Source organism: Musa acuminata, chromosome BXJ1-3 (genome assembly GCF_036884655.1).
Source record: "Musa acuminata AAA Group cultivar baxijiao chromosome BXJ1-3, Cavendish_Baxijiao_AAA, whole genome shotgun sequence".
NCBI lineage: Eukaryota > Viridiplantae > Streptophyta > Magnoliopsida > Zingiberales > Musaceae > Musa > Musa acuminata.
The window spans coordinates 6,017,590-6,045,505 of NC_088329.1; the positions used below are offsets into that span (position 1 = coordinate 6,017,590).

Genomic DNA, 27,916 nt, shown 5'->3' on the forward strand with positions numbered 1-27,916 from the left:
TGAAAAGGAATACAAAATCTGAGGATACAGTGAACCTATGAAGATCAAATAAAATTAACAATGAATGCACTTTTAAGAGGAGCCATATACAGAGATAAATATTTAATAAGCAAGCCAGACAGCTACCAATTAAAAAGCTTAAATAGAGAGAACAATCTCTGCTTGGCTTATTCTTATATATAATGTTGGTGTTTTCTAGCATTATTTTTAAGATATTAAAATTTGTAATATTAATGGACATAAATTGTATTATTAAGTAACGATAATATATTTTTTTCCCATGAAATTGTAGGTTTTTGCGAGGGTAGATACGTAAAATCATATATATTTTCAAACCCAATGTTCCACTCTCTCACCACCCCCTGTCGTCCTGCGTCTCAACTCAACTGCGTGCAGTTTAGTGGCAGTGGACAAGCCAAGGGCGGCCTCCTCCCTTCATTTAATGGAGGCAGGCACACACCGCCCCTCATTTCTTAACTCTTTTACCACCCTCATTATTACTGCTTCTTACCGCAACCTGACCTAGAGAGAGAGAGAGAGAGAGAGAGAGAGAGAGAGAGAGAGAGAAGCTTTCCGAGGTGAAGGTGGGGTGGGGTGCGGGGTGCGGGGTGCGGGGGGAGATTCCGCTATCGCTGCGGTGTCTACCAGTACACTACAAGGGAGGGAGGAAGGGAGTGCATATCTTTTGGCCCTCTCCGCATCATTGCAATCCCACCCCTCGATCGCCTTTCTCTCTCCCCTTTCCTTTTCTTGTCCTCCCTTTCTCTCTCTTTCTTCCCCCCCTTCTCCACCACTTCGGAGCTCGGCACCCTAATCGGACCTTTGGGAACGGCGCGGACTGGATCCTTCGCAATCGACGCCATTGGGCGCGAGGGGAATGCGGGTGCGTGCTGTGCTGATGGTGGGGTTTTTAGCTTCTTGGGTTCTCTGTCTTGTCTTTGCTCTGATTCGTTGCTTGAATCGGAGGTGTTGGCAGGGAAAGGAAGGCTGGAGTGCCTGATCTGATGCCCCTGGTGCGTCCGGTGGGAAGCAGGCCACGATGTCGTCGGCTCCAGCCGCCGCACCGATGTTTGAGCGGCATCGAGCCGCAGCACCCAATACCGTATGTTGTTCTTCGCTGCTACTATGATCTGTTCTTCTTTTCTTCTTTTGGTTGCTGCTGCCGTTGTTGTTAAGGGTTTTAAGTTGTGATCTTTGCTGTCTTTGCGTAATGCTTTTACTGATTTGGGACCATAGGGTAGCATGTTAGTTCTTCTTGTCTTTGAGCACGTCTGGTTCTTGGGGAACCTTAAGCATGGTAAATAAGATGATTGTGATGCAAGAAATTTTACACGAAGTGCAAACTACCCTCCACAGAGGAGCAAGCTAGATCGGATCGCTAGATGGGGTCCAAAATGGATTATAGAATCTCAAAAGTATGATTTCTAATAGGTAAACCACTTGTCTGACCTGTACTGTTAACTTAATTGTAAACCTTAAACACCAAATATGCTCAGGAAAAAGGACTCTTAAGACTCCTTAGAATATATAAGAAAATCAAGGACGCAAATTATTTGAAAATTCACAGAGAAATAAAAAATAATTTATCCCTGTTTTAACTAGGTAACAAATTGAGATTTAACTAAAATCAGGCTTCAGTGCCCTTTTTGAAAAAAGGAGTTTAACGGAGGCCATCTGGGAGCATATGCGTTATTGATAATCTAAAAATCTTTGTTCCACATCAAGTTTTGAAAATATTTGTCGATTACTAACATTATCACCTTATCTTATATATATGTATATATGTTTTTGATTGATCAATTAAAACCTGCTCCTTCAACGTATCTGCTTTCTCTTGGTTATTAATTAGTCATGTTGCACTTGTTGCATTCTTCAAAATGCTAATTTGATCCTCCTTCATTACCTTCTTATGTGGTTGTATATTGCTACTTCTGGATCAATTTGATGTTTTTATTCTCTATTGATCAAATTATCCAATTAACGGCTGAGGTGAAGTATCCATATTTAACTATGGACTGAGATGGCAATGTTCTGATGCCGAGAATCTTGGAGTCCAGATGAGCAAAGCGTAAATGCTTATCACTCGGCAAGAATAAGTAACTAGGAACAGAGTGGAGATTTTCTTCTTCTTTTTCTTCCTCACATTTGGATTTTCAATTTTCATCTAGATCATGGAATATGACATGTCAAGAGCCAATTGATAATTCATAAGTTCTATGGATTTTCTTGCAAACTTAGCAAGAATGATGCAAAATTGAAGTGAAGTTGGAACAATTCATGGAGGAAAGTAATGCTTTTAGTCCTCTATTGTCATACTCAGATTCAACTTGCAAAGGCATCTTTTTTTATCCCTCCTAGCATCACAACATGTGCCAGTTGTTTTATTTTATTTTATTCTTCTGCAGATACAATCCCTGTATGATTCTCATGATATTATATGTTCTAGATAACTTGCCTTAACAAGAAAATGAGAAGCTAGCAAAACTGTCAAACTTTCTTGCTTACTCAATTTACATGTCCTGGGTTTCTGATCTGCTATATGGCTGAGGCAGCAGTGCTATTAGAGGTACCACTATGGTGTATACAAATGTAGCTTAGTGGTGGTGGGGTTTGGTTCTCACTTTTCTGGGATAGTAAATTCTGCTTCAGCTCTGGTATATGGTATTAATTCTTTTTTCTTCTCCAGTACTCTGGTTCATACTTTCTTCAAGGTGGTGACATTGCACCATGTCAATATGCTTCATTTTGTCATGTTGCAAGCAAACATTACGAACTATGTAAAATCCCTCGGAGGGCTAATTATAGATTAACCCTTGTAGTTAGCTACTTTTAGCATTCCGATCTCTATACTTTAAAAAGTTATTTTGACATCCCTATAGTTACGAAAGTGAAACATCCAGGTCTATTTACCTTAACATCATTGGTTTTATCAACGGAAATATGAAAACAAAGAGCAAAAATATAAATTTTAACATTCCAATTGGTGGTGGCGAATGACTGGCGCCCCTGGGGGTCGCTTGTAGCTATTGTAGATTAGGAGAGCGATGGCGAGAGGTGAGAGTTTCTCGAAAATTGCGTCAATGTCGACACAGATGCAGATTGGCCCTCATCTCTTGTCGTTGCTCTCCTCATCTGTAAAGCCACCCGCAGCCTCTAGCGGCGCTGTCGTCCGCTATCGCCAACTGGAACATTAAAATTATCTTTTTGTCCTTTGTTTTTGTGTTTTAGTTGGTAAAACCGATGACGTTAGGATAAATGAATTTAGATATTTCACTTTCGTAACTATAGAGATGCCAATGTAACTTTTTAAAATGTATGGATCGGGATGTTAAAGGTAGCCAACTACAGGGGATAATATGTAATTAGCTTGTTTTTCTTTAATCTGTTGCCTTTATGCATGAGATATTGTGACCTCTGTATTTTATCTTAATAATCAAACAGATACATTTGTCTTTTAAAATGGAATTTTTTTTTTTTGATGTGCTACGTCCAAGTGCTTTGTGCATCAATGCTTCTGGCTGAACTCTAGTTTGAATTTTGGATAACTTAATATATCTAAATGATAATGTATAAGCCTAGTTGTGCAACTTTTGATGACTAATAAGCCTGAGGAAGATCTTTTGCTTAGAACTTGCATATTACACCTCTCTCATTATCATGTGCCATTCATATTTTTGGAGTATCTCAAGGAATCTCAAATGTCATTTAGACTATAAAGAGATGATTTTTTTCCCTTATCTTTTCTGAATCATATGAAAGGTTAGTATTTTACTTCTCGCTAACTTCCAGTTGGTTCTGCAGGTGTTCAAAAGTGGACCACTGTTTATATCATCTAAAGGTTAGTTATGTGCTCCATTTTTTTGTACAATGAGGTGATGCTATATTATATAAATTTTCAGACTGTACAATAGTACAATAGTCCATGTTAATTGTGCTTTTTGAGTATAACGACCTTAGAGTTGCATGTAACATATGTTTGCTGCCTAGATATGTTTATGGATGTCAGTGGCTTTAATTTAAACAACAAATTATCTTTAAATACTCTGTTATCCATTGCAAAATGGAAGAGCACCTTCTCATGGAACTAGAGAGTGCTAGTTATTGTGATAATACCTGATTCTCAATGTCTATTTTGTTGTCAAGAATGTTAAGCTGGCAGGAAGAGTAATACTGGCATATTTTGCAGCTTTCTAAGGCCTACTTTTAGCACAATGATAATTAAGCATCTGTAGTTTTCCATTCGAACGGAATGTCTAGTTTTATTTTAAATATGATTGATCAAATGAGACCACTATACACTTAATAAGGAAATATGCTCTTTTGTTATGTTTTTGATCCTACATCCCTAATCAAGAATTAATGCATTGATAGCATGCTAGTCAATTACTAGTGATACTCAAAATACAAAATTCTGCCAACCAAAATAAAATTTGGTAATGACAGAATAGAGATGTCATTGATTTATTGCAGTCAAGTATGTTCATATTGAATTGTTCAGCAGGTTGTGTTTGGTGAATATAAATAGTGAAGCTGTTGTCAGTATGCCTTGATCTGACATATAGGTGAAGTGAGTCCTAACAAACTCTACATAATTGGCTTGTGAATGATTGATTTAGCCTTCAATTTGATGCCTTGACATCTTGTCATGTTGGGTTGTACTGAAAATGAAGTTTGTGTTGACATTCCTGTGTTGTAATCCCATCTATTTCCTAGTACTACTATAAAAAGTTATTAAAAGTGGAAAGTCATGACCACCCAAATTGGAACTTGAAACGACATATCATGTGGAATTTGATTTTATAATTCAATAATATTTTTTTCTTTATGTTTTTTACTGTTTCCTGGTCCAAAACCCGATTTGCTTTATAACTTCTGTAGCTATCTTCTTTGTTTTAATCTATTTAAGTTTGAAGCCAAAATTTTCTAAAAATTTCTGACATTTTGGGTGTATAGCTATTATGGAGATCAATTGTATTCTCAAATATGCTAAAACACCAAGACATTCTACTTTAAGATATTCACTTATCCGATGTATTCATTTTAGTTGGCTTTAGGTGATATCAATGTGTGTCATTGAATGGATGATAGGACATCATCTTTACTGTCCTGATGATTCCATCAGATAAGTGGACTGTGTTCAGAATATTAATCGGTCATTGTTACTCAGTTTGTTCTTTTCTTCTTGTTATGCTCCTAATAGGAGCCAACAGCTATTTTCTGAGTGGTAACCTCTCATTTTGTTATGTTTTTTCTGTCCCCATAGAGCTTTGAGATACATATAATATCTGCAGGAATTGGTTGGAAATCATGGAAGAGGCGTTGGTTTATTCTCACGCGGACATCATTAGTTTTCTTCAAGAATGATCCTGTATGTTTGATCAGTTATACTTCATACATTTGTGATTACTTTCCATGATCTTAGTACCAGTATGACTTAAAAAAAAAAAGTTATTGCTGCAGGTAGTTTCTGTTGCTATGTTAATTCTTAAAATTAAATATTGGGTTCATTGTAAGGTTGCTCAATTTTGATCTAGGTGGGATGATTTAAGTCATGGGAAAAGCTTTGTTTGTACGTAGGTGTAGGATTGGTGCAGTTGATCCTCCTGCGATACTTTGCATGAGCCTTGTGGACTGTGTTTCATATTTTTCTGTGTAAGGATTTTCTACATCAAATAACAAATTTGAAATAATAAAACCATAGCTTATTGTGCCTCTGCTGGTTTTGTATGAGCACGTTTGTGCAGAATCTTACATAATTTGGAAGCCCTATGATGGAAAAACATGCAATTTTGGATAATTTTTTTGGTGGTCCATTGCATCTAATTTCTAAACATATAGCTATATCTCAAGTCATTTTTGGTGGCTGAGCTAGTTATTGCTGAACTTAGATGTTGCATTTTCTCATGTGCTTCGAAACACGTGTTAACATCTCACAACTTATTGCACATGGTAACAGCTGAAATAAGTTGAATGCATGTGGTAGTATAAAACTGTACTTTGTGTTTGCATTGATGTCTTATTTTAGTGTTCTATTTTTATTGCTATTTCTTCAGGATGCTGGAAGCCATATGCTATTTCTTCAGTATTTACATTGTATTTATCTTTTGATTGAATTAACTATTAGCTTTTCGAAATGAACATACCTGCCAAAACATAGAAAATTTAAAAACAAAAGTAGGAGTTGGGAAGTTTATAGCATGAGTTGTCTGTTCAAAATGATTGGATTGGTCCTTATCTGTATTTGTTCTCAAGGTGAAAGCCATGTGGCATGCATCTTTTTATATGTGATTCTTCTTCCTATTTATGTTTGCGATTCCTATTTTTTCTCTTTTCTCAACTTTTAGGGTTCTCTTTATTGTGTTTGTTTCTAGGTATGGTATATATTTTTTTGCTGAGTTTTTCTTTTTGTTATTGCAAAATCAAATAATACCATGTGCATGGGAGAACATGCTCATTATTATGTGGTTTTATTTGTAGAGTGCATTACCCCAAAGAGGAGGTGAAGTAAATCTAACTTTGGGTGGTATTGACCTAAATAATTCTGGAAGGTAATTCTTGTTATTTAGGGTTGTTGTACAGTTTTCTTTTCAACTCTTTTGTTTGCTGTAATTGATATTTATTGCTTCGTTCAAAATCTATATACAGCGTAGTTGTTAGGGAAGATAAGAAGTTACTCACTGTTTTGTTTCCTGATGGACGTGATGGTCGGGCATTTACCCTTAAGGTGCTTCATCGATTTCTTCTTGTCACGTTTAAGATGAATTTTTCAGAAGGGCTGTTGACATATATTTCTTCTTTCTATCATTAACTTTCATAAGCTTATTAATTATGACTGTACCAGGCGGAGTCATTGGAGGATTTATTTGAATGGAAAACAGCTCTAGAACATGCACTTGCACAAGCTCCAAATGCTGCTCTTGTGATGGGGCACAATGGAATATTTCGTAACGACAATGCTGATACTTTCGAGGGGTCATTCCAATATTGTTCGTTCCATTTACTGAATGATCTTACTTTTTGTGGCTTAACATAGTTAAGGAAGATGAAAATTTGTATTGTCTATCCAATTGAACTTTTTACCATCAACTTACTTTCATGTATCATACGCAGGGAGAGACAAGCGCCCTATCAAGTCTTTGGTTGTTGGTAGGCCCATTTTGCTTGCACTTGAAGATATTGATGGGGGTCCATCCTTTCTAGAAAAAGCTTTATGCTTTCTTGAGAAGCATGGTAGGTCTTATGATAACAGATTTACACTCTATTCATGTTTCCTGATAATGCCTCTTTCTTTTTTTTGGACTTTAATTGCTACATTTTCATATGCTTGATTATTGCATGATACTTAGGTAGGCAATTGCATGTGCCAGTGAAATCTGGTGTCATGCACCAGATTTAGATAGAAAATGGTATTGTGGTGTGTGGCACAACATGACTTGCTTTGACATTGCATGTTATATTTCATCCTTTTATCAAACCAAGCACATCTTGTAGAGAAGTAAAAATTTCTGGATAATTGTTCAATTCAACTGATAGCTGTATTAATTATCTACAGTTAAAGTGGCATCCGTAAGGCAATATATTGTGGTGAGCTCATTAGTAAAACACAATTCTACTGATTGGTTATTCAGTTGTATCAATGCTTGATTAGTTATAAATCACGCACAAGAATCAAAGTTGGGGGTACAAGAATCATGTCTTTGACTGTACGAATTATCTGCTTCACTTGTATCTGAAACAGGACTCGTTCTGTCTTACGAAAGTGGATATACATTTTTGGAGTGAGTGCTTATCTCTAATAGTCAGATAATCAGCTATACAAATTAAATTTGTAGGTGCCAAGGTGGAGGGAATCTTGCGGCAAGCAGCTGATGTTGAAGAAGTTGATCGAAGAATTCAAGAATATGAACAAGGTTAAGTACTTGTTTCATTTTAATTGTACTTTTTTTGTGGTACACAATATACTTATATATAATATTGTAGACTAGACATTTATCCAGACTTTTATTTGTCCATCTCTTGTTCTTTTGTTCTGTGATGTTGCTTCCCAAGATTTGTACATTAATATTAAGACTGTTTATATAAACTCTCTCAGGAAAGACTGAATTTGCAGCTGATGAGGATGCTCATGTTGTTGGTGATTGCGTGAAGGTATTTTTGCTTCTTTTTGAGTTATTACCTGAATGAACCATAAAGGCCTGATATAATTTTCAATAACTAACATTCATGGAACACTGCAGTATGTTCTTCGAGAGCTGCCATCATCTCCTGTTCCTGCATCCTGCTGTACTGCTTTGCTGGAAGCCTATAGTATGTCCATATGTTTGTATTTTTCCAAAAAATAGCTAGCAGATGATGCTTTCTTTTTTGAGACTTAAGGAATTTTATGCTCACTAGAAAAATTGGTGTAATTTAGAAAATAGTTACTGGAGTGGACTACTATAAAAGAATAGCCAAAATTATGTGCACTGGAAATTTTTTATTGGATAAGGGTTTGAGATCTTTAACATAAGAACACCATTTTTTTGTGTTAATACATGAAGCTTCTATGTAAACTCTTCAAAATTGAAAACAGTGAAGCAATCTAATAGTATAGAAATTCATAATTATAATTTCTAGAGTTCCTTTTTCAGCCTATTATTTTAAAGTTCATATGTATTAAAAATACATTTGTCAATTATGCAGTAGATTACTGATACATAGTTCTCATGAAAAAAGATTACTAATTGATTGTTGTTGTGTTAAATTTCTTAAATTATAGGTATACAGTAAGTTGTCTTATTGAAGTATTAAGCTTGTGGGTATAAATTGTCTTGATACTGTACTAGTATATGTTGCAATTAAAGATGATCAAATTACTTTCAACAGTCATCATTGGCATTTCCAAATATTGTTTGCAACCATCCAATATTTCTGAATTCCATCAACAAAGATTGACGAACTTCTTTTTCACCCTTTAGATCAGCTTGAGAAACATCGGCTTACTTTACTGGAAAGGACCTAGTCTTGGGTACTTCGTTTGGTTAGGTTTATGAGATTTTTTACCACTTGAGTTCCTGATGCAATCCACACAACGTCTCTATGAAATGACAGACTGGCTTACTTGCAAGCTATGGTTGACTAGTAAATTGCAATTTTCATAAGCTTTTCAATGTAGATTATGCATCAATATATGAATACATTATGATATTTGTGTCGTATAAACCTATCAACTGTCACTGCTAATAGATTGAATTTATCTGGAAGCATCTAAATATTCTAATTATCATTCTAAAATTAATTGATAGGTAATGATCATAATTAACCCAGTAAGAAATTGCCTAAACTTTCAATTTTAAAACTAGAAACTTGGTTTATAAATCAATAAAATTAGGCCTTATAAATTAAGGAAAAATAGACAAAAATTTGTGAACAGTATCTATATGAAATGTAAGAATTATATCCACTTGAATAAGATTATATGCAGATTGCTAAGGCACTACATGGACTAATTTGCACAGATTCTATAGCTTTATAAACAGTACAAAGTGCACTAAATGTTGGATATGGTATGATTTATCAGCCAACCATATTATGCATTAGATGATTGTTAAGATAAATCAACCTCATTCAGGGCTCCATAATTATTTCCATTTAGTCAGATCGGGGAGACTACATGATACTGAACATCTTGTGGTGAATCCATACCAAAAGGTCCAAGCATAATCGTGCTTCCCAATATCTCGCTTCCCAATATCTCCATACATCTATTGGAAGCACCTCCTAGCTGTGTACCAAATCATTTTTTATTCCATGTCTGATGACTGATTTATTCCACAAGAAATCATCATAAATGATGCTGGCTTTCCTGTCTCAGTTCATGATTTAAGGATCCATGTTATAGTGGTTACAAAATGCAATCCTGAGAAAGGGTTTAAAAGTTACTGCTGATGATTTAGTTTCACTAGAAAATTTCATATCATAACATGAAAGTTGTTGCATGCTCATTCAATCGTCATGGGAGTGCTTGTGACCATGATGCATTATGCAACACGTAATGCTTCGTGAAGCAACTGGCAACAATATTATGAACTTGCATCTTACAACATGCTAATGAACATTCATCAATAATCTGCAACACTGCTATGTTATGCAAGGTAAAGCCTATAGGATGATGCTGTCAGACTAAATGTCCTCCTTGTGTTAGCTTTTCTCTTTTTTCTGTATGATTTTGTGTTGATCTATTTACGTTTGTGTTATACTTTAATAAGGGCTGGAACACCAGGAGGCTCGTGTAAATGCTATGCGTTCTGCAATATCTGAGACATTTCCTGAACCAAATCGGCGGTTGTTGCAGAGGTTGGTTCTCTTAGTTGATTATTAATGTATTCTTGGGCACACTATTTTTGGTTGCCTTTTATTGCAATTTAATGGTTTTTTATTTTTTATTTTTGATGTTTATTTAACATGCTATTAGAGCAACAACTCTTGTTGTTTGTGCTTGTTCCCTTTTTAAAGATCACACAAACAACTTCTCATGGAACCATGTTAAAGGTTATTACTAGCAGTTTTGTTACATTGGTCTGACCTGGAGAATAAATGTGTTATGGAATATATCTGCACTGAAGCTGGATGAGATTTAATAATACTTTGGTTGCCACTTGAGTTTTGAGGGAGTGGAATTTTAAATCGGATGTTCTGTAGTTTGTATCCTTGTCTACATTCTGTTGCCATTTGTGTATAAGTGAATCTAGTATCAATTGTAGGCCATCCAGGAAGAAGAAGCCACTTTGGGTATCTTCATGGTTGGCATGATATTAATGAAGCATCAGATCATGTTTCCCTTTTGATGTACGTGGAGTTGATGTTGAAAGGAAGTAGGCAAGGATTATAGTACCACAGCTTTGTTTTCGCCGCATCTGGGCCCTGCATATACTATTAGTCTGTAGGGACCAAGGCAATGGCTGATCAGAGTAATGTTACTTTGTGCTTAAGATGGACTCTTGTAATTATGTTTCTCTATTCTTTGGACTTACTTGATTTGATGTTGATAGATAGCACTTTTCTCAAGCATTTAATAACAGAATCTTTACATAACTTATTGATTTATTTTGTTTGATGATCAACCTTCTGTTCACCGCTTATCGATCCTTTTATTCAAATGCAAAATTATAATTTTACCATGCATAATGTATTAGGTGAGTTAAATAATAAACCATGGTGCGTTTGTTCTTATGCAGAAAATCATACTGTAGGTCCGTTCCCTCTTATTTGCTTCTTCCTCTTATTTAGTCAATATGCTGTTCATCTGAACACTCTCTACTTGATGGTGTGCCCTTCTTTTAAATGGTACTTTATTTCTTATGCCGCACTTGTTGATTCTAGATTGTTGTCTTTTACTTTGTTGTCTCAACTCTCGAATGATGAGAGAGTCCAACATCAAGTCTTTGATCAACTCTTGAAACAACTAGATCTTTGCTAAGTGCTAGAAATTTTCTGGGTTCTGATTGACGAGTAATGTGAAGGATGAAAAGATGAGAGAAGAAAATTTTGATGTAGAATGCGACTGAGCTAAAGCATGCCCTGAACAGCACTTGTGTATATTTATGCCAAGTCTGTCAACTCCATGTTTATATATAAAGGAGGGAAAAAATCTAGCACCATCAGTTCTAGTGGCAATATTCAAGGGAAAGAAATCAAACATTTATTTATATGACTGTCAAGTGATGGATCCTCGCAAGTCTTAGCAATATTCATTTCTAGTGGCATCTTTATGAGGTCAATCTCCTATCAGGAGGCATGCTAACATGAACCAGTTTGTCAGTGTAGTTATATATTTGGTCTTTTAGAACAAGTACATGCATCACTAATTATACTTGTAGACAATCCCTATTAGGTGATCACAAAAATAACTTGTTGCTATGGTAACAATTGGCGAGTTGTCCTTGCATGAACTGCATCTTGCTTACATGTCACACTTCTCTTTCTTCATATGTTCACAACTATGGTCATCGAGGTAAAACACTAGACCTCCACAGAGTTTTCATTATTCTGCTTTTTTTGGTTTTGAATTGGTTATGTATTTTAGATTAGTCACTGCCAATGTGCCTCAGTCTAATTTGTTTTACAACAGTCTTCAACTTGTCATAGTTACGGTTTATTAGTTTGTTCACCAGACGAGAACAATTGTTGATAAAAGGCAATTAGATATATGATTTATACCTTCCTGCCATTTATTCGACCTTTTTATTCCGCTGAATCAATGGTTTAATTGCTGGATGTATTGTTATTTCTTATTCTGTTATCCGTTGTTTCATAGGATTTTGAAAATGATGCAAATTATTGCCTCTCATACTGCTGAGAATCGGATGACTCCATCTGCTGTTGCTGCTTGCATGGCACCTCTTTTGCTGAGACCACTTTTGGCTGGCGAATGCGAGCTGGATGATGACTTCGACATGAATGGTGACAGTTCTGCTCAGCTTCTGGCAGCAGCAAATGCAGCTAACAATGCTCAGGCCATTATCACAAGTCTCTTAGAGGAGTATGAAAGTATATTTGATGTATGTTTCTTAACCGTCGATTCAAATTTTTTCTTCACACTGTTAATGATATTGTTTTGAAGTCTGATGTTTGAACTTCAAGTTTTGAAAATTAGGAGGGTCTGTTGTTTGGAAAGGGAAAAAAAAAATCCAGGTCAAGTTGGAATTGGATCAGCCAGACTTGAGGATGCGGAGAGATGGAATTAACAAAGACTTTTTTCTCAGAATTTCAGAAAGAATTAGAAAAAAATAAAGTATGAATAATTATATAAAATTTTCTTATATCTTTAGATACTAAAATTATTAAAAAAGGTTGAACAACTTCAATTTTGTATCCCAAGTACCTAAATCTAAATTTAAAATTTTATGAATTTTGAGATTTACTTTTATGTTACTCTTTTCATTACTTCAATTTTTTTTAATTTATTTAAAACAAAATTTTAAGTGTCTAGATATCCCTATTTATGTATGGTCATATATAAAATGTATAAGAAGTTGGTTTCCATTAAATTATTTTAACTGTATTTTCATCTAAATTGATTAACTACATATTTGTACTCAAATTGCTGCTATATTCTTTTCTAGCGATCCTTTTTGCTTTAAAATGATATAATATAATTTGTTTTGAGCAATTTTGCCAAGAGTGAGATTTCCTAGAATGAATGTCTAAGGTAACTTCTAATTGAAGTGACTTGTTCAGATCCTCCTCCCTTATCATCTTAAATGTTGTTTTATCAAACTTGTTCATTTATGAGCAACAGAGTTTAAAATGATACTTTAACATTGCATATTCTTCTGATTAGGATAACAGTCACTGCTATAATATACATAAACTTTATTCTAAAATTTCTATGTTCCATATGATGCAAACATTTGACATAGTTTTCCATCCGATATGCCAGAATCCACTTAGTTGAATGTGGTTGAGAAAGACTAACCATTTGCTTGCATGATTTATTTAGTTGATTTTTCCTGCATTTAACTTGTCATTTTATGTCATCATTTTTTCCATGACCTGTTGTTGCTTAGATCAGGTAATCCTGACTTCATTTGTCCCTTTTTCTTTATTTGAATATCATAATGTTCGTAATTTAGATTTTAACTTCGTCACAGGAGGGTAATTCACAGAGATGCTCACTCTCATCGGACTCTCAGATTGGAGACACTGGTAGTGAAGAGTCTACTGATGATGTCAATACAGATGTTAAAGATAATGGCTATCATGATGTAGAAAATGATGCAGAACCAGATGTGGATGATGATAATGATGAACGTGTGCTTAGTGGAAAATTGAGCGAAAGCAGTGGATATGATGGCAGCGACCTTTATGAGTACAAGGTTTTTGTTCCCAATTTTATAGAAATTTTAGTGCTAGAGTTTTCTATATGTATGTTGCATTTGTTATCAGTTTTATGCCTTTTCATTGTTTATATCATTGTTCTTCCTGTGGTAGAAACTGCAGAAACTGCTTTTGAATTTAGTATCTTTGTCCGGTGTAATTGCATGTGCTTCGTAAGAATATCATGTTTATGTGTAGCATAAGGTTAGCAATATTTATATTATTTGCATTATTTGCTTTGAAAATGAATGACCTTTATGATTAAATGAGAGGTCAAGTCACTGTTGAATCTATTGAGCATTTCAACTGCATTTAAATGGTCGATTTGCAAAATCATTTCAACATGTTATTTATTCTAGTTTCTTGAATTCTTAAATCTGAAATATTCAGTCAACAGATTCCTAATGTATTCTTTTATTAAATATAACTATCTGATCATGTGTGTTAGTTACATAAGGCTTGCATAAATTTAACTCAAATTGTTAATTTATGGCTGTGTCATTCTTTCTGTTATTACTCATGCACCTAACTTGCATCTGTCAATAGGTTATAAGTGGTCTGCTGTAGGATAGTTGGTGCATTCTCTATTCCACATCATGCATTGGTGCAACATTGTTACCATCAAGGTTCGTAATTTCGCATCGTATCGGTGTTTCGAGCTTTGCTCAGTATGATACGGTATAGGTGTATCGAGCGGTATGCTAGGGTGTACCGCTCGATATATATATATATATATATATATATATATATAAGGAGGCGTACACTGCCTTGGCGACGTCGCCTCCTTTTCTTCTCCTTGTTGTGTCAGATGAGGAGAAGACCGGTCTTCTCCTCATCTGTGGCGTTCGGTGAGGGCGTCGAAGGCCGTAGATGCCTCCGGCCTTCGACGAAGAACGTGGTAAAGCCTGCAGGCATCTTCGGCCTTCGGCGAAGAACGCGGCGAAGGCGCAGGCATTTCCGACCTTTGGTGAAAAACACGGCGAAGAAGAAGCCGAGCTGCCGCCCCTCCGTTACCTTATGGATCGGGATCGTCGAGGGAGGGCGGCACCGGATTGGAAAGCGTCGAGGTTCTCCCGAGTCTCCCTCTTCTTCGAGCACTTTCTCCCTCTTCTCCCTCGTCGCAGCCAGGCTGATATCGTCCGGTAGCGGGCTGTCCGTGTACCGGTATGTATCGTCCGATACAGGTGGTATCATTCGAAATTAAAATCCTTGGTTATCACTAATTTAATCCTGTAGCTATGGTGTCATATTGGAAAACAAGGAGAGGGTAGACTTAAATGTATAGATTTATTGGCTCGTAACCTGATATTTGGGAATAAGCATATTGTGCTACATTGTCAAAGCTACAGTTTGTACCATTAATTGGTTCAGTCGGTCTCCAGAGTGGTGAGGAATGGTATAGTGATCTGTAAACCTTTTCTTATAGGTTAAACATGTTATGAGATGGTGTACATCTTGCTCTTGCGAGGGTACTTCTCCAGACAGTCCATCATATTCAAGACATGGATTTTCAGCTATCCTGGTGAGAATTTTGGGCGATTGAGTAGCTGATTGTGACAGTCCAATAATCATACATTGGCATAAAAAAATGTGTGGTCTCATATATATGGTCATAATTGCTTTGACCATATATTTGGGATCATATACTCTGTTCCTGCTTTATGTAAATGGGCCAATAGGTTGCACAGTTGGTGATATCTATAGTGCCTTTTATATGTTGTAGATAACTAGTTAGCATCTATGTGATATATTTTCACTGTGAAAAGTTCTTGAACATGGCATTGGATTTACCTGAAAATATGTGAAATTAACTAAGCATTGAAATTTAGTTGCACCAAATTACCCTTGAAAAATTACCCTTGATTATTATGAGCCTTATGACCATGGTAACAATTATAGCCTGCTTTTATGAACAATATTGACCATAGTTCTATATACTGAGCGGGTTGGTATATATCACTTAGCATGATTCGTCTTACCGGTCCGTATCGGTGTACCAACCGATTATCGATATAGTATGTACTGATCCATATCGATGTACCATCACATATTACAGTGGGGCATGCTGATAGACTGGGTATGTACTGTCCATATTGGTTTCTTATCGGACTATATATACCACTCATATTGGGCGGTATGTCATGGTACAACAAACCTTATAACCTAGTACATACCAGTTTGTCAGGTCACCAGCATGCAGACCTTCAAAGGAGAGCTTACAGCTTGGTAAGCCCCATGAACCAGGTGATTACCTTGATTCTCTCTCTCTCTCTCTCTCTCTCTCTCTCTCTCTCTCTCTCTTTTAATTGAACAAATTTATTCTTTTAAAACCATAATAAACCATTAACCCAACCCACCCTGGTGTAGTCTCTCTCTCCTACTTCTGCAGTTCACCCATGCCCTCTCGTGTTGCCTGCTGCCTTAGGCACCTGCTGGCCACCCCTTGCTCTTTCCAATACTCCTTGCTTTCCTCCTTCGGTAGCTGTGTGTTGCCCCCTGCCCCTTCCAATACTCCTCGCCTTCCTCCTTCCATCGACACTGCCTCCTCCTGGTCACTTCCTCCCCCTCTCTTCTACACTGCCTCTCCCCTCTTCTCTGCCTCCTCCACCTCCCACTCCTTCCTCTCTGTCACCTCTTCTTCTCCTTCTTGTACTATTCCTCCCCCCTTCTTTCTATTGTAGTATGTTTGATTATACCGACACGCCCCTCTTCTTCGTATTGTGGTACATTGCGTCATACCTTATGTCAGTATGCCAAAATGGACCATACCTGTGCTGGTCTGGCCATGAAATTGGAAGGGTCCGGTACCCAAAATTGAAAACTTTGATATTGACTTGTGCATAGTCAAGGAAGATTCCACTATCACTTATTAGTCTACTTTGTTTGTTCACTGTCTAGTCATGTGCAGGCATGCATCTTTTTCTGTGTGCATTGGGGGGGTTGACCTCTGTATGAGTTGAACACTCTGATTTGAGTTGTAGATAACACTAAGGGACACCGGTTGTTTTAATTTATTTTTGGGATATCTTAGGCTATTTTAAAGAAGGGTTTATTCAAAGATGAACTATGTCCTATTTTCTAGTGTGTGTGTGTGTGTGTGTGTGTATATATATATATATATATATAATACATCAGAATTATTTTTTTCTTCGTACCACCAATCTGATTTCGTCTGACCTGGTTGATTCAATTGTGTTGCCACTGGTCAAACGTGATTGATTCTGGTCTTGGTGAACTATGATTGATAACATAAACATAATTTCCTTATCATGTTAGTAGTAGTGTATCAATTGCTAAATGATTGTTAATTACTTCGATAATTTTAATGTCAGTGCTTATGCTAAATGATAAGAAATAATTCTGTTTGTACTGTTCAAATCTTGATGGTAACAATATGTTTGGTTTCTTTGTTTGCTTCAAATTTCCATGCTTTTTATCTTTGTGACTGGTCTACTCCAGTTTGGGTTTGTGATGTTAATTTTGATTCATTAGTTCTTAAAGCAGGAGTTTGCTGGTGATGATTCAGATCCTGAATCTCCTCATAATAATCAGTCTTCAGCAACAAAAACAGAGTTAGATGTGGCCAAAGTTCAACATAATGAGCAAGCTTCAGCACACAAAAGTACTGAGAAGTCACTTACTGAGAAGGATGCCTCCAGTGTCTTAGCTACCCAAGAGTCTCCCTTGTCAATGGGAGAGATTCTATCTTCACTACATCCAGGAACTTCTTTTCCAGCTCATGTAACTGAGTATAATGTTGATAGATTTTCAAGTAAAGTGAATGGATCACACACTCATATGAAGCGCACTAACTTTTGGGGCCGTAACAATGTAAGTGTTTTAATTCATTAAAGATGTAAAACAACGTAATTGCAGTTGACAAGGAAAATAACAAACAAAAAATTGTATAGTTATGGTTATTTCACTTATTTCATATAACTGTTTCATGCTTTTCATGGGTGTGCTCAGTTTGGTTTTGATAATTTATAATGGAAACATAATTGTTCATCGCCTGCTAAAACTGTCCAATGCATGTTTCATCATTTTACTTTATCCATTGTAATTTAGGATAAGAATGATTTCATAGTTTATTTATAAATGCTTGTAAAAGATATTTGATCAATTTGAATGTTTCAGGCCAGAAAGAATCAGCCACTTGAACAAGTCGATTCTTCTGGTGAAGAAGAGTAAGTTCTTTGTTGCCTTTCTGATTTATGTCGATAAGGATAATATTGCACACTGAACTATATTTGGATTTATATTTTAATTCCTATAATCTTGATTTATCTCTCTTTGGTTTTTACATGATTATTACATGAACAAATCAAATTATAGAAATATACTTGCAAAATTGATTTACCTGGACCTGGCCATCTATAAGAACAAAATGCTGAGATCTGTTGTAGTTCATCAGGAACTAATGAGATAGCAAAAGCATACCTAATGAGATAGTGAAAGGCATAACTTTTGGTAAAAATGTGATTTGTTCCTTAATATAATCAAAATGATGGTGTTGTATCATATTGAAATAAACCAAACTTACTAATAATCAATGATGAGTTAATAAAATTTAATTTAACATGTTCGATTACACATTGTGTTTGGTGTCATCATCAATTACATAGCTCCATGATTAAAACTTTAAAAGCTCAAGCCAGTGTCAGATCCAAACCAGTACCATTGGCACTAAAAGAAAAAATAAGAAAGTGAATGCTGACCGGCACTAAGCTATATGGTCCTGCAAGCTAGTCATTGATTGGACCACTAAATGTTGCTTGGTAATATCAGTCTGATGATCCAGTCATATGTAAAACCTTGACTAAAATAACTAATTAATTAACTACTAAGCAATACTCAAGTTTCTACCACTTGCATCCTGTACCTCCGTACACTGATGACAGATCCCGAGGATATTAGTCAAAGTGTCAAACATGATGACCTCTTCAAAAGTGCAATTTCTACATAGGAGTAACAAGTTGCAACGATCAAAGCTGTCAGATCATCTGAACCCAACAGTGAGCTGTCAGCAACGTATTAATCAAATCACAGCACAAGAAACTTACAAAGATGATTCATGATCTTCCAAAATCCAAATGCTCGAGGTTTCATGTGGAGACATTGATAACCTGATGTATTCTATCTGTCTACTTAATGTTGCTTTCAGGGCTATCTTATTCTCTAAACTGTGCTGAACTGTACTACCATAATGGTCATTATGAATCATACAGATTTTCATGGAATGACATTTTGATTCGAGCGAGGAAATGTTTGTTTCATTTATTTATAAGAATATGGGCCTGTATTTGTATTACAAGGTTCAGTGCACTTGCGAGCCCTTTGTAACAAGTCCAAAGTTGAACATTTATCATGGAGTTAAGTTGCTTCTGTAATCTGAGCTATCACCTGGTGCATACAATGGAGAGAAGTTTTATCTTTCTCATGGTTTGGAATTTTGAACCAACACAGGAAAAATTATGCATTTGCAAACTGAAAAATTGGGTCATATTTCAAACTATTAGAATATGGACTGTAGTCTGATTTTCTCATGTAGTTGTATAGAATACTAGGCCAATAAAAACTAAGACATAACTATAATAAGTAGTTGTCATCTATATCGATCTTCTATTTCAGTACACCATTATTCCTATCAATGGCCATGGACTTCCACTAGTGGCTTCTAATATTTTTCCTTTTAGTCCCAGCAATCACGCAACACATGGACATTTTCTCCCCAGTTTAACTATAGTTCTTCTGTTTTATGAGTTCCTTTTTTCTCAATCTCTTTTTGTTTTTGTTTAATTGATCCAAGAAAGGAAGCTAGTCTTTTTGTTCATCTTTATCTTCCATTGGATATGTGACTTCATTTTTAACTCGATTTTGCTTAAGTCATATCTATATAATTTAAGGACTGCTGTTTTCTGGCACACTAGTTTGCCAATACCTATATGGTCTAGTATGTGCTCTGTCTATTGGAGTGTGTCTGTGCCAGTCAAGCTGGCTATCAATTAGCATTAACCAAATGTCCGCACTTACCTTTTGTGACAGCTTGGTCCTCGCCAATACCTTGCTGGCACCTTATGTTTTGACCCATGCTGCCAGATGTTGGCATTCTAATCCTTGATAATGATGTCTCTTGAGTTGGCTAGTGAGTCAGTGGTGTTATATTCATAGAGCTCAGTTTATGGAATGGATCCATACAGCCAATTCCACAAAGCTGAGAACATGAGCTTATGTTTTTCTTCTCTTTTGATGGCTTGTGACGTCTATTTTGCCTTGCTTTTAACTCATATAATAGCTGAACTTGTTGATATGTTAAATTTCAACTGTTGAAGAGTTGTGGTTTACTTCTTCCTCAATAAGTAGTAATATATCTGTTAGAAAATTGCTTTAGCTATCCTAATAGTATATTTTTGTTATCCACAGATTTTGTTAGTGCATTCTAAGATCACATCTTTTAGAAACTTCCTTGAAAGTGGATTTTTTTCTCTAACCTACTTGTTACTGCAAATTTTCACTGCTAATTGGAAGCTAAATTTGTTAGGCTTGCTATTCAAAGGCTTGAGATCACAAAGAATGACCTACAAATAAGAATAGCTAAAGAGGTATGATATGAATTTCCTCAAGACATATTTGGCAGAAGGATAACTCAAAAGTGATTGCTAAGACATTCTGAGATTACCCTTTAGGCAAAAGGCAATGCAATTCTACAAGCAAGTTTGGAAAGAAGAAAGCAGGCTTTGCATGAGCGTCGATTAGCACTAGAGCAAGATGTATGCATTCTTTTTTCCAAAGATATGTAGCATACTGTTCTTCGGTATTTGATTTGGTCAATGCATCTCATACTTTTGCATTATTTAAAAGCTGTCACATGACAATGGAACTTCTTGCTTGCTTTTATAACAGTATTTCAGTGTTCTATAAGAACTTGCTTCATTAACATTAAATAAAATCACAGATTTTTGTTTCGTTCCATGGATGTATGCAGATATTCTTTTGGCATGGAATGATTCTGTGCTATGCTAGTAGGCAGGCACAAGCCTGTGTTAGTTGGCATAGGCCAAAAATTGGGCTTGTTACTTGTTGGCAACTTTCCCATGGATCAGCAATGGTTAAAGTCGGTGCCATCTTGGCATAATTTTTTTTACTTGCTGATGTGTTGGTTTGCCATTATGAAATGGGATAAAATTCTTTAACTCTTTTTGGTACTTGTGGTATAAGTTTTTGCTTGACCTGCATTTACGCTTGCTTTTTTTTTTTTATCTTATATTATTGTGGTACCTAGACTTTTCTGATGTATCTTATTTGTTGATGATATTGTCTTAGCTGATGTGCTTAAATAAAATTAATCTTAAACTTGAGTTGTGGTGACAATTCTTGAGAAACTAAAGGTTTTTAGAGGTTTTAGGCTTAGTAGGAATATGAATAAATATATGAGATGTAATTTTAATAATATTATGAATAGACAGAGGATAAGTTAAATGGCAAGAAGTTTCATTAAGTAATAGTTTTAGTTATCTTGGATCAATTATTCAATAAGATAGAGGGGCATCGGGATTAAAATATCAATGTAATTTTAATAATATTTAGAATAGACAAAGGATAAGTTGGATGGCAAAAAGTTTCATTAAGTAATACTTTTAGTTATCTTGGATCAATTATTCAATAAGATGGAGGGGCATCAAGATTACTCTATAAATAAGATATAATTTATGGAGTAAAACCAAGATGATTAAAATATCGAGGGGCATTAGGATTCTTATGTGATCATTAGTACCTTTAAGAAGGGTAAATTTTATAAGATAAATGTTGGATCAACAATGTTTTGGTTGAGTGTTGGGCAATTAAGAAACAATGTATATAAAAGATTTGTGAGATGAGAATGTTGAAGTGGATGTGCATATTTCTTAGGAAAGATATAAAAAGAAATATTTTCGTTCATGAATAATTAGGTATTATATCATAAGATAAAATAATAATCGTTTAAGATGGTATGGACATGTGTTCAAAAGATAATATCTGCTTAGAAGAGGTGAAATGAATATTATTAATGCTATATGGAGAGATATGAGGAGTGGTAAAGAGAGATCGAAGTAGATAAATAAAATTTTAAATTGTGATAATTTAACTAAATATATGATTCTTTAAAAAATCTCAATGACGGTAAAGAATACATGTTGCTGACTCCAAATAGTTAGGACTTTATGGTCTTGTTATTTTGTTATTATTGCATATTCTTGTGAAACATCAGCTGACTAACTTAAATTTGCTTCCTTACATAAAATACTTGGTGCTTCAAACAATGACACTTGAATAAGTTGATTAGATTCACATGTTCTCAGGGGTAAATATGTATAGTACAGTGTTTTGTCCTTGACATCTCTCTCTTCCTCTCTTCCTCTCTTCCTCTCTACGATTATGCTTTGTGATCTCGTGCAAGTAAAAGTTTATTTGTTTTTTTCTCAATATGGGTTTTAGTCTTCGGTCATAAAGAGTTCCTTTATCATGACTAACTGAACGGAATTTTTCTTGTGGTTACATGATTATTTGCTAGATGAAGCTTATTGGATGCAAATCCTATCTCTAAATTCTTTTTTAAGCATAGTGGTACATGCTAAACATTGATTTTCCTTTTAAGATCCTGATTTTTAATGGTATTGTTTAGTTTAGATGGATATTTGTACAAAGATGAAGTTAAAAAAAGAATGCACTTTAAAGCTAAATGGTGAAATTTAAAATACCTAAACATAATGCAATTCAAGAGAGTAGAAATCGAAGAAATTTAATGCTTTACATTGTGGGTGGTAATAAGTATGTGCATTAGACCGTAGCAAAAGGACACCTTGGACAGTTCAATGTAGTAATCTATAATGCCATGAAGAGAGGTCACTGGCATCAGGACAATGAGTTTTTTGTAAGTTATATATCATTATAGGTTTGAAATAAGGTTTAGTTTTTGGTCAATATCTTTCACATCTGTAATGGTAAACTTGGCATATTTAAGATATAACTTCTATAGTGCATATCGTTATTTCTTTGATCAATGAGAATTTAGTTGAAACTTTGAAGTAATTTGAAAATTGAGCTGCAGAGACAAAACCAGTAGTTGTAAGGATGGCCTATAAGATGATATGATTCTTTAGAAATGAGCTGCATTTTAAGCTATATGACACTATGCTGATCAAAACTTAAACTTCTTAGATGTCTTAGGGCAGTTTGCATTATAAGAAGCCCAGTTTAATATTTAACACAAGGAAGGACATGTATTAATCCATGGCTGGACTACTACGAGTCTAGTCCGTGCTGGGGTACTGACACAAGGTATCCTGATGTGTACTGTGATACCATTTTGTTGTGGGAGGAAGAAGGATGCAGCAGGAAGGAGGAAGAGGAGGCAACGATAGAAGAGGGAAATTACTGATTCAGCAGCAGATGTTGGGCAACAGCGTGCAGGATACAGCATGCAGGTGGTAGAATAAAGGCTGTGGCACACAGTGGCAGCAACTCTTGTGGGCTGCGACACTCCTGAAGGGCTGGGAAAGAGAAAAGTAATTAGGCCTTTTAAACTGGATTAGAGTGCTTGAAAAAGGATGGTCCATGTTTCTGTTGTTTATGCCTAGACCGGTAAATACCAATTTATGGACTGGTTCGGGTGAAATTATATTATTTGGTTTAACGTTTTTACAGATTGGAACACTGATGTGAAAAATCTCATGTTCGTTCGTGGTCCTAGCTATTTTTGGTTTATATTAAAGTAGTTGTTATATACGCCATTACTTGCCAAGACGGAATCAATGTTCTGAACTTCTATAGATTTTTCTTTAGGTATCGAGATTACAAGAGCAATTACAAGCTGAAAGAGACCTTAGAGCTGCTTTGGAGGTTGGTTTAAGCATGTCTTCTGGACAGATTTCCAGTTCACGCACAATGGATTCCAAGGTCTGCTGATTTGTTTTCTGATGTACTATTATACTTCGAAGGATAGATTGGATTCTGAAACATGTTTTGCATTCTATGAAGACAAGGGCAGAACTTGAGGAGATTGCTCTTGCTGAAGCAGATGTTGCCAGATTGAAGCAAAAGGTTGCAGAGCTCCACCTCCAACTTAGCCAACAACGGCAAAATCACTATGGATCCATGCCTCATGCATGTGACCGATATCAGCACCTTCCAGCTCATCTTTCACAACAGTAAGATGCTGTCACATAAATTTCATCTGATTTGGATCTTTCTGGCATGTCAAATTTGTTTATTCTCCTAGGAATCATGCTTGTGAACAAAATGCTGATTCTCTGTCTTCAGCAATGTCTTTTGACTTTTTCCTGCCATCTTAGGGTTTTCTGTTTTTCTGATTTGGTATTTTGTGTGGATTGAGATTCTATTGCATAGGGATTTGTCACAAAAGAGAAAGCACTATTCCAAGAAAACATTTGAAGATTTCATAATGAGGTGATAAATGACCTTGTTTTCATTTATTATTCATTTTTGGTATACCATTGAAATAAAAGAAAAAATTAACGACTAATTTTTTTATCTTATAGTATGAGACAAGAACTTGGGAAGAGCATCAGAAAATGTGAGACTTGGCTAACCGAAAACAAGAAATCTTGATGCGGCAAATGGAATTGATTGGACCTAAAATTTAAGCCCAAGACTAGACTGAGTTTTAGACTATGAATCAGGTCCAATTAGTCAGAGTACTGAATGATACTTTGGCTTAGTTTGTGTTGGTGAGATCTAGTTATGTTGACTTGGGTCTTCGGCTTCATATTGGTCCCATCTTTAAGTTGATAGATTTCACTTAAATGAGCCATCAATGTGGTCTTTTATGTTGCTTCTTTGGCTATTTTGCATTGACTCAACTTGGTTGAGGGGTTGAGTCATGAATGAGTAAAATAGAATCAGTAGTGTTGATAGCCTGTTTGGCTATTTTGGCCACCTAATGTTGGCTGGAATCTTCTACAACATTTCTTCTTTTTCATTAAATATGACTACAGTTAATTGAATAACACTGGAGAGAGGATAAGCAGAAAAAAGAAGTATTGACTTCAGCAGGAATATGACTATAAAAGTACGATTAGATCGAGGAATAAGGTCCTAGTTATTAATTTTATTGAAGGAGAGTACCCTGAACTTTATAGGATAAACAAGACATTTGCAAGTTTATTCTTTATGTTAATAGAAGACGTAGGACTCTTGGTTGGCACATCGAGTATGATATATAATTCTGTTATCCATGGTACTGTTCTTCATCTGCATTTTGTATACTCTGTTAACATCTGTTATTCTGAAGTTTCAGCTGCAGTCAACGTTGAAATCTTCTTGTACTTTTATGTTGCCAAACTTGTTTCTTAACAAGTAATGTTAGCATGTTTCTTATCTTGCAACCACATTTCCCTCAATATGTTGCAGGAAGATTGTCCAACAAGATTTTGATATGAGCCTTGCTTTTTGCAATCATGAGAAGAAACAAAAAAATGAGGTATGTCTAATTGATTCTTTCTTGCATTATTACAGAGTAAGTACATTATACAATAGCATTTGCGAAGAACATTATGTGTAATAATTATTTAATTATTAATTTTCATAGTAAAAATAAAAATATTAATTTCCAGTAAAGATTCGTTTTCGAAATTAATTTTAGAATATATTTAATATTTTATTTTTGATCCTTTTTATTATAAAAATAATATAGTTAATTAGAAGATAAAATTTCTCGGACTCTTTGAAATACATGTCCCAGTTTATATGCAAATATAAGCTCATATTTTTAGTTTCTAAATACAGAATGTGGTTTTCTATTTACTTGAATTAAAGGTAGACACATTGTTCTTTAGTAGAACAATCATGTACAAAATCCCATAATCTTCAAATTCTTCATAGGTAACTTCTAAAGCTCCTAAGCCCGAAGTGTTGCAAAGATTGAAGATACCTGTTGCACATGATTGAACAGTTTGCTTTGTCAACTTTGTTATAATCTCCTCTAATAAAGGTTTGTATACTTCTATGGAACAAAAGGCCTTAATGACTAAGAGATTAAACTAAGGTATACTATAAATTCAAATCCAAGTCATGCCTCAACTGCTTACGATAAATCATAGGTGCGTCTATATGTAGATTATTAAGATGATTGTGGGAATTTTTTTACCTGAAATTTAATCACTCCATAAAATCCCAGAGACACCTAGATCTCGACAACTTGCCTAAACTACATGATGTCTGTATTAGGAATCTTAGATACCAATTAGGCTCAGAATAGAGAACTCTTGTGACCTCCTAAAACATCAACTAGAAAATAATGATGTATATCAACCCTAAGATCTTTGAGAAACCACAAGTCTAAAACATAAACATACTAGACTAGGCTTCGTCAACCTTCTCCTTGCTCATTTAGTTGTCAAGTGGGAGTCTGCCTCCTTTTTCTATTCCAATTAAAATTGAGGTTGAATTTCCTATCTTATGTTGGATAGCTCATCTTTGGCTCAAACAAAGAGTCCTCTAGGAGTTTGATTATTCATCTCAAAGTTGGGTCAGGCCTTCTTACGATAAGCTAGATATGAGGGTTGGACTTCAGCTGATTTGGGTTCTCCACTGGTAGCGTAATGCTCGATTGGTTTTTATAGCTTTGATGGGTTTCTTTGGGACTTGTATGAGCTTCATCGGCTTTATGAAGCCTCCAACCAAAATGACCGGCCAAGTTGCCTACCTCAGATCTTACATTGAATTAGTCATCATGAAGCTCTTTTATATTGTGTGTGTGTGTGTGTTTTTTTTTTTTTTTTACTTATTTATTTATTTAATTATTTATGGCTTATAAGGGTAACACACTGCATGTATTAATCCTTCCTCAGATCTTACATTGAATTAGTCATCATGAAGCTCTTTTAATTAAATGTTTAACCAAGACAGCTTTTTCTACAAAGTTGTGTGTGTGTGTGTATTTATTTCATATAACACTGCATGTATTAATCCTTCTCAGATCCTACGTTAGCGGGAGCCTTGTGCACTAAACCATTGTTATAGGTTATTTGGAGCATATACATGTACATTTCTACTGGGTTTTAACATTTCTTTACCAGGGGCATTTGTTACTTAATTTGGGATTTTTAGTTAAAAATGAGACGTAGATTTATCTGCTTAAGCATTCAATTCGTTAGTAACAAATGGAAGCCTTTAAATACAAACATGTTTGGTAATTTTAATATCTCATTTCCTAATTCATTGCAGGAAAGCTCATCAGCAACAGATTGGAGGAGCATTAAGCCTCAAATACCACCTTATGCTGGTTCCAAGCAGCTTTCTAGGAAACATTCTGCAGATAAAGCAAGCCTGAGCGACTTAAAAGGTATGGAGATGGAGGCATCGACCAGCATGCCATCAGAAGCCAATCCTGGCATGGCTAATAGCTCGCCCAAGATGATCGAGGTAAGGAGAGCCATTTTTAAAAATTTACTAGGTCTCTCATAAACATGATTCTTCACGAGGAGCTTGTCATCAGGGTGCGGAACATCCAAGACAACCATCGGTGGCATCTTCTACTTTGGTGGAACTAACAACCCGTCTCGATTTCTTCAAAGAGCGGAGATCGCAACTCATGGAGCAGCTCCATAGTCTTGATCTGAGCCATGGGGCATCCTCGCAAAGTCTGGCATACAAACCCTCCCCTCCTTGGAACAATCCCAGATAAGGCAGGCATTCATCATCACCCCCACCCCCCACTTGTATATCCTTGAGTCATGTAATCTGCCATAGCCTTCTTGCCTTTGAGACTGCTTTCGGTGGGTGAGTTTGCTGCATTTGCAATGACTGCTGCAGGAATGTAAATTTTTTGTTTCTTTTTCCCATGTTTTCTTTCTGCTCTTTTCTTTCCTACTTGTGTAGACCAGAGATCATACGAGTTGTTTCTTTATTAGTACGGTTCCATTTCTACTGCTGTTTGCTTTGAATAAGACACCAATGTCCTAGTAGGAGCTTACAAGGAAGCGTTGACATGGTAGAAAGAGGAGGGTGATTCAGAAGTTATGTTTTAAGGGAAGATTTCATCGAACAATTGAAGTCTTTT

General features: G+C 35.6%; 1 protein-coding gene across 8 annotated transcripts; it reads left to right on the forward strand.

Moving 5' to 3' along the window:
• Window positions 1-601: 601 nt before the first annotated feature.
• Window positions 602-27,783, forward strand: LOC135618913 (rho GTPase-activating protein 7-like). Of its 8 annotated transcripts, none has more exons than XM_065120366.1 (23): window positions 602-901; window positions 967-1,102; window positions 3,802-3,838; window positions 5,292-5,368; window positions 6,478-6,548; window positions 6,646-6,724; window positions 6,842-6,986; window positions 7,111-7,230; window positions 7,833-7,910; window positions 8,093-8,148; window positions 8,238-8,307; window positions 10,248-10,335; window positions 12,296-12,539; window positions 13,614-13,856; window positions 17,350-17,688; window positions 17,995-18,044; window positions 20,399-20,459; window positions 20,544-20,627; window positions 23,680-23,793; window positions 23,875-24,044; window positions 25,267-25,336; window positions 27,082-27,279; window positions 27,353-27,783. In XM_065120366.1, exons 2-23 carry the CDS (start codon window positions 1,040-1,042, stop codon window positions 27,539-27,541), a joined length of 2,646 nt encoding a protein of 881 aa, XP_064976438.1. In that variant the 5' UTR covers window positions 602-901; window positions 967-1,039; the 3' UTR covers window positions 27,542-27,783. The 8 variants fall into 8 exon arrangements, with proteins under 8 accessions (XP_064976438.1, XP_064976420.1, XP_064976429.1 ...); XM_065120348.1 differs by having other exon boundaries at window positions 977-1,102; XM_065120357.1 differs by having other exon boundaries at window positions 602-883.
• Window positions 27,784-27,916: the final 133 nt, after the last annotated feature.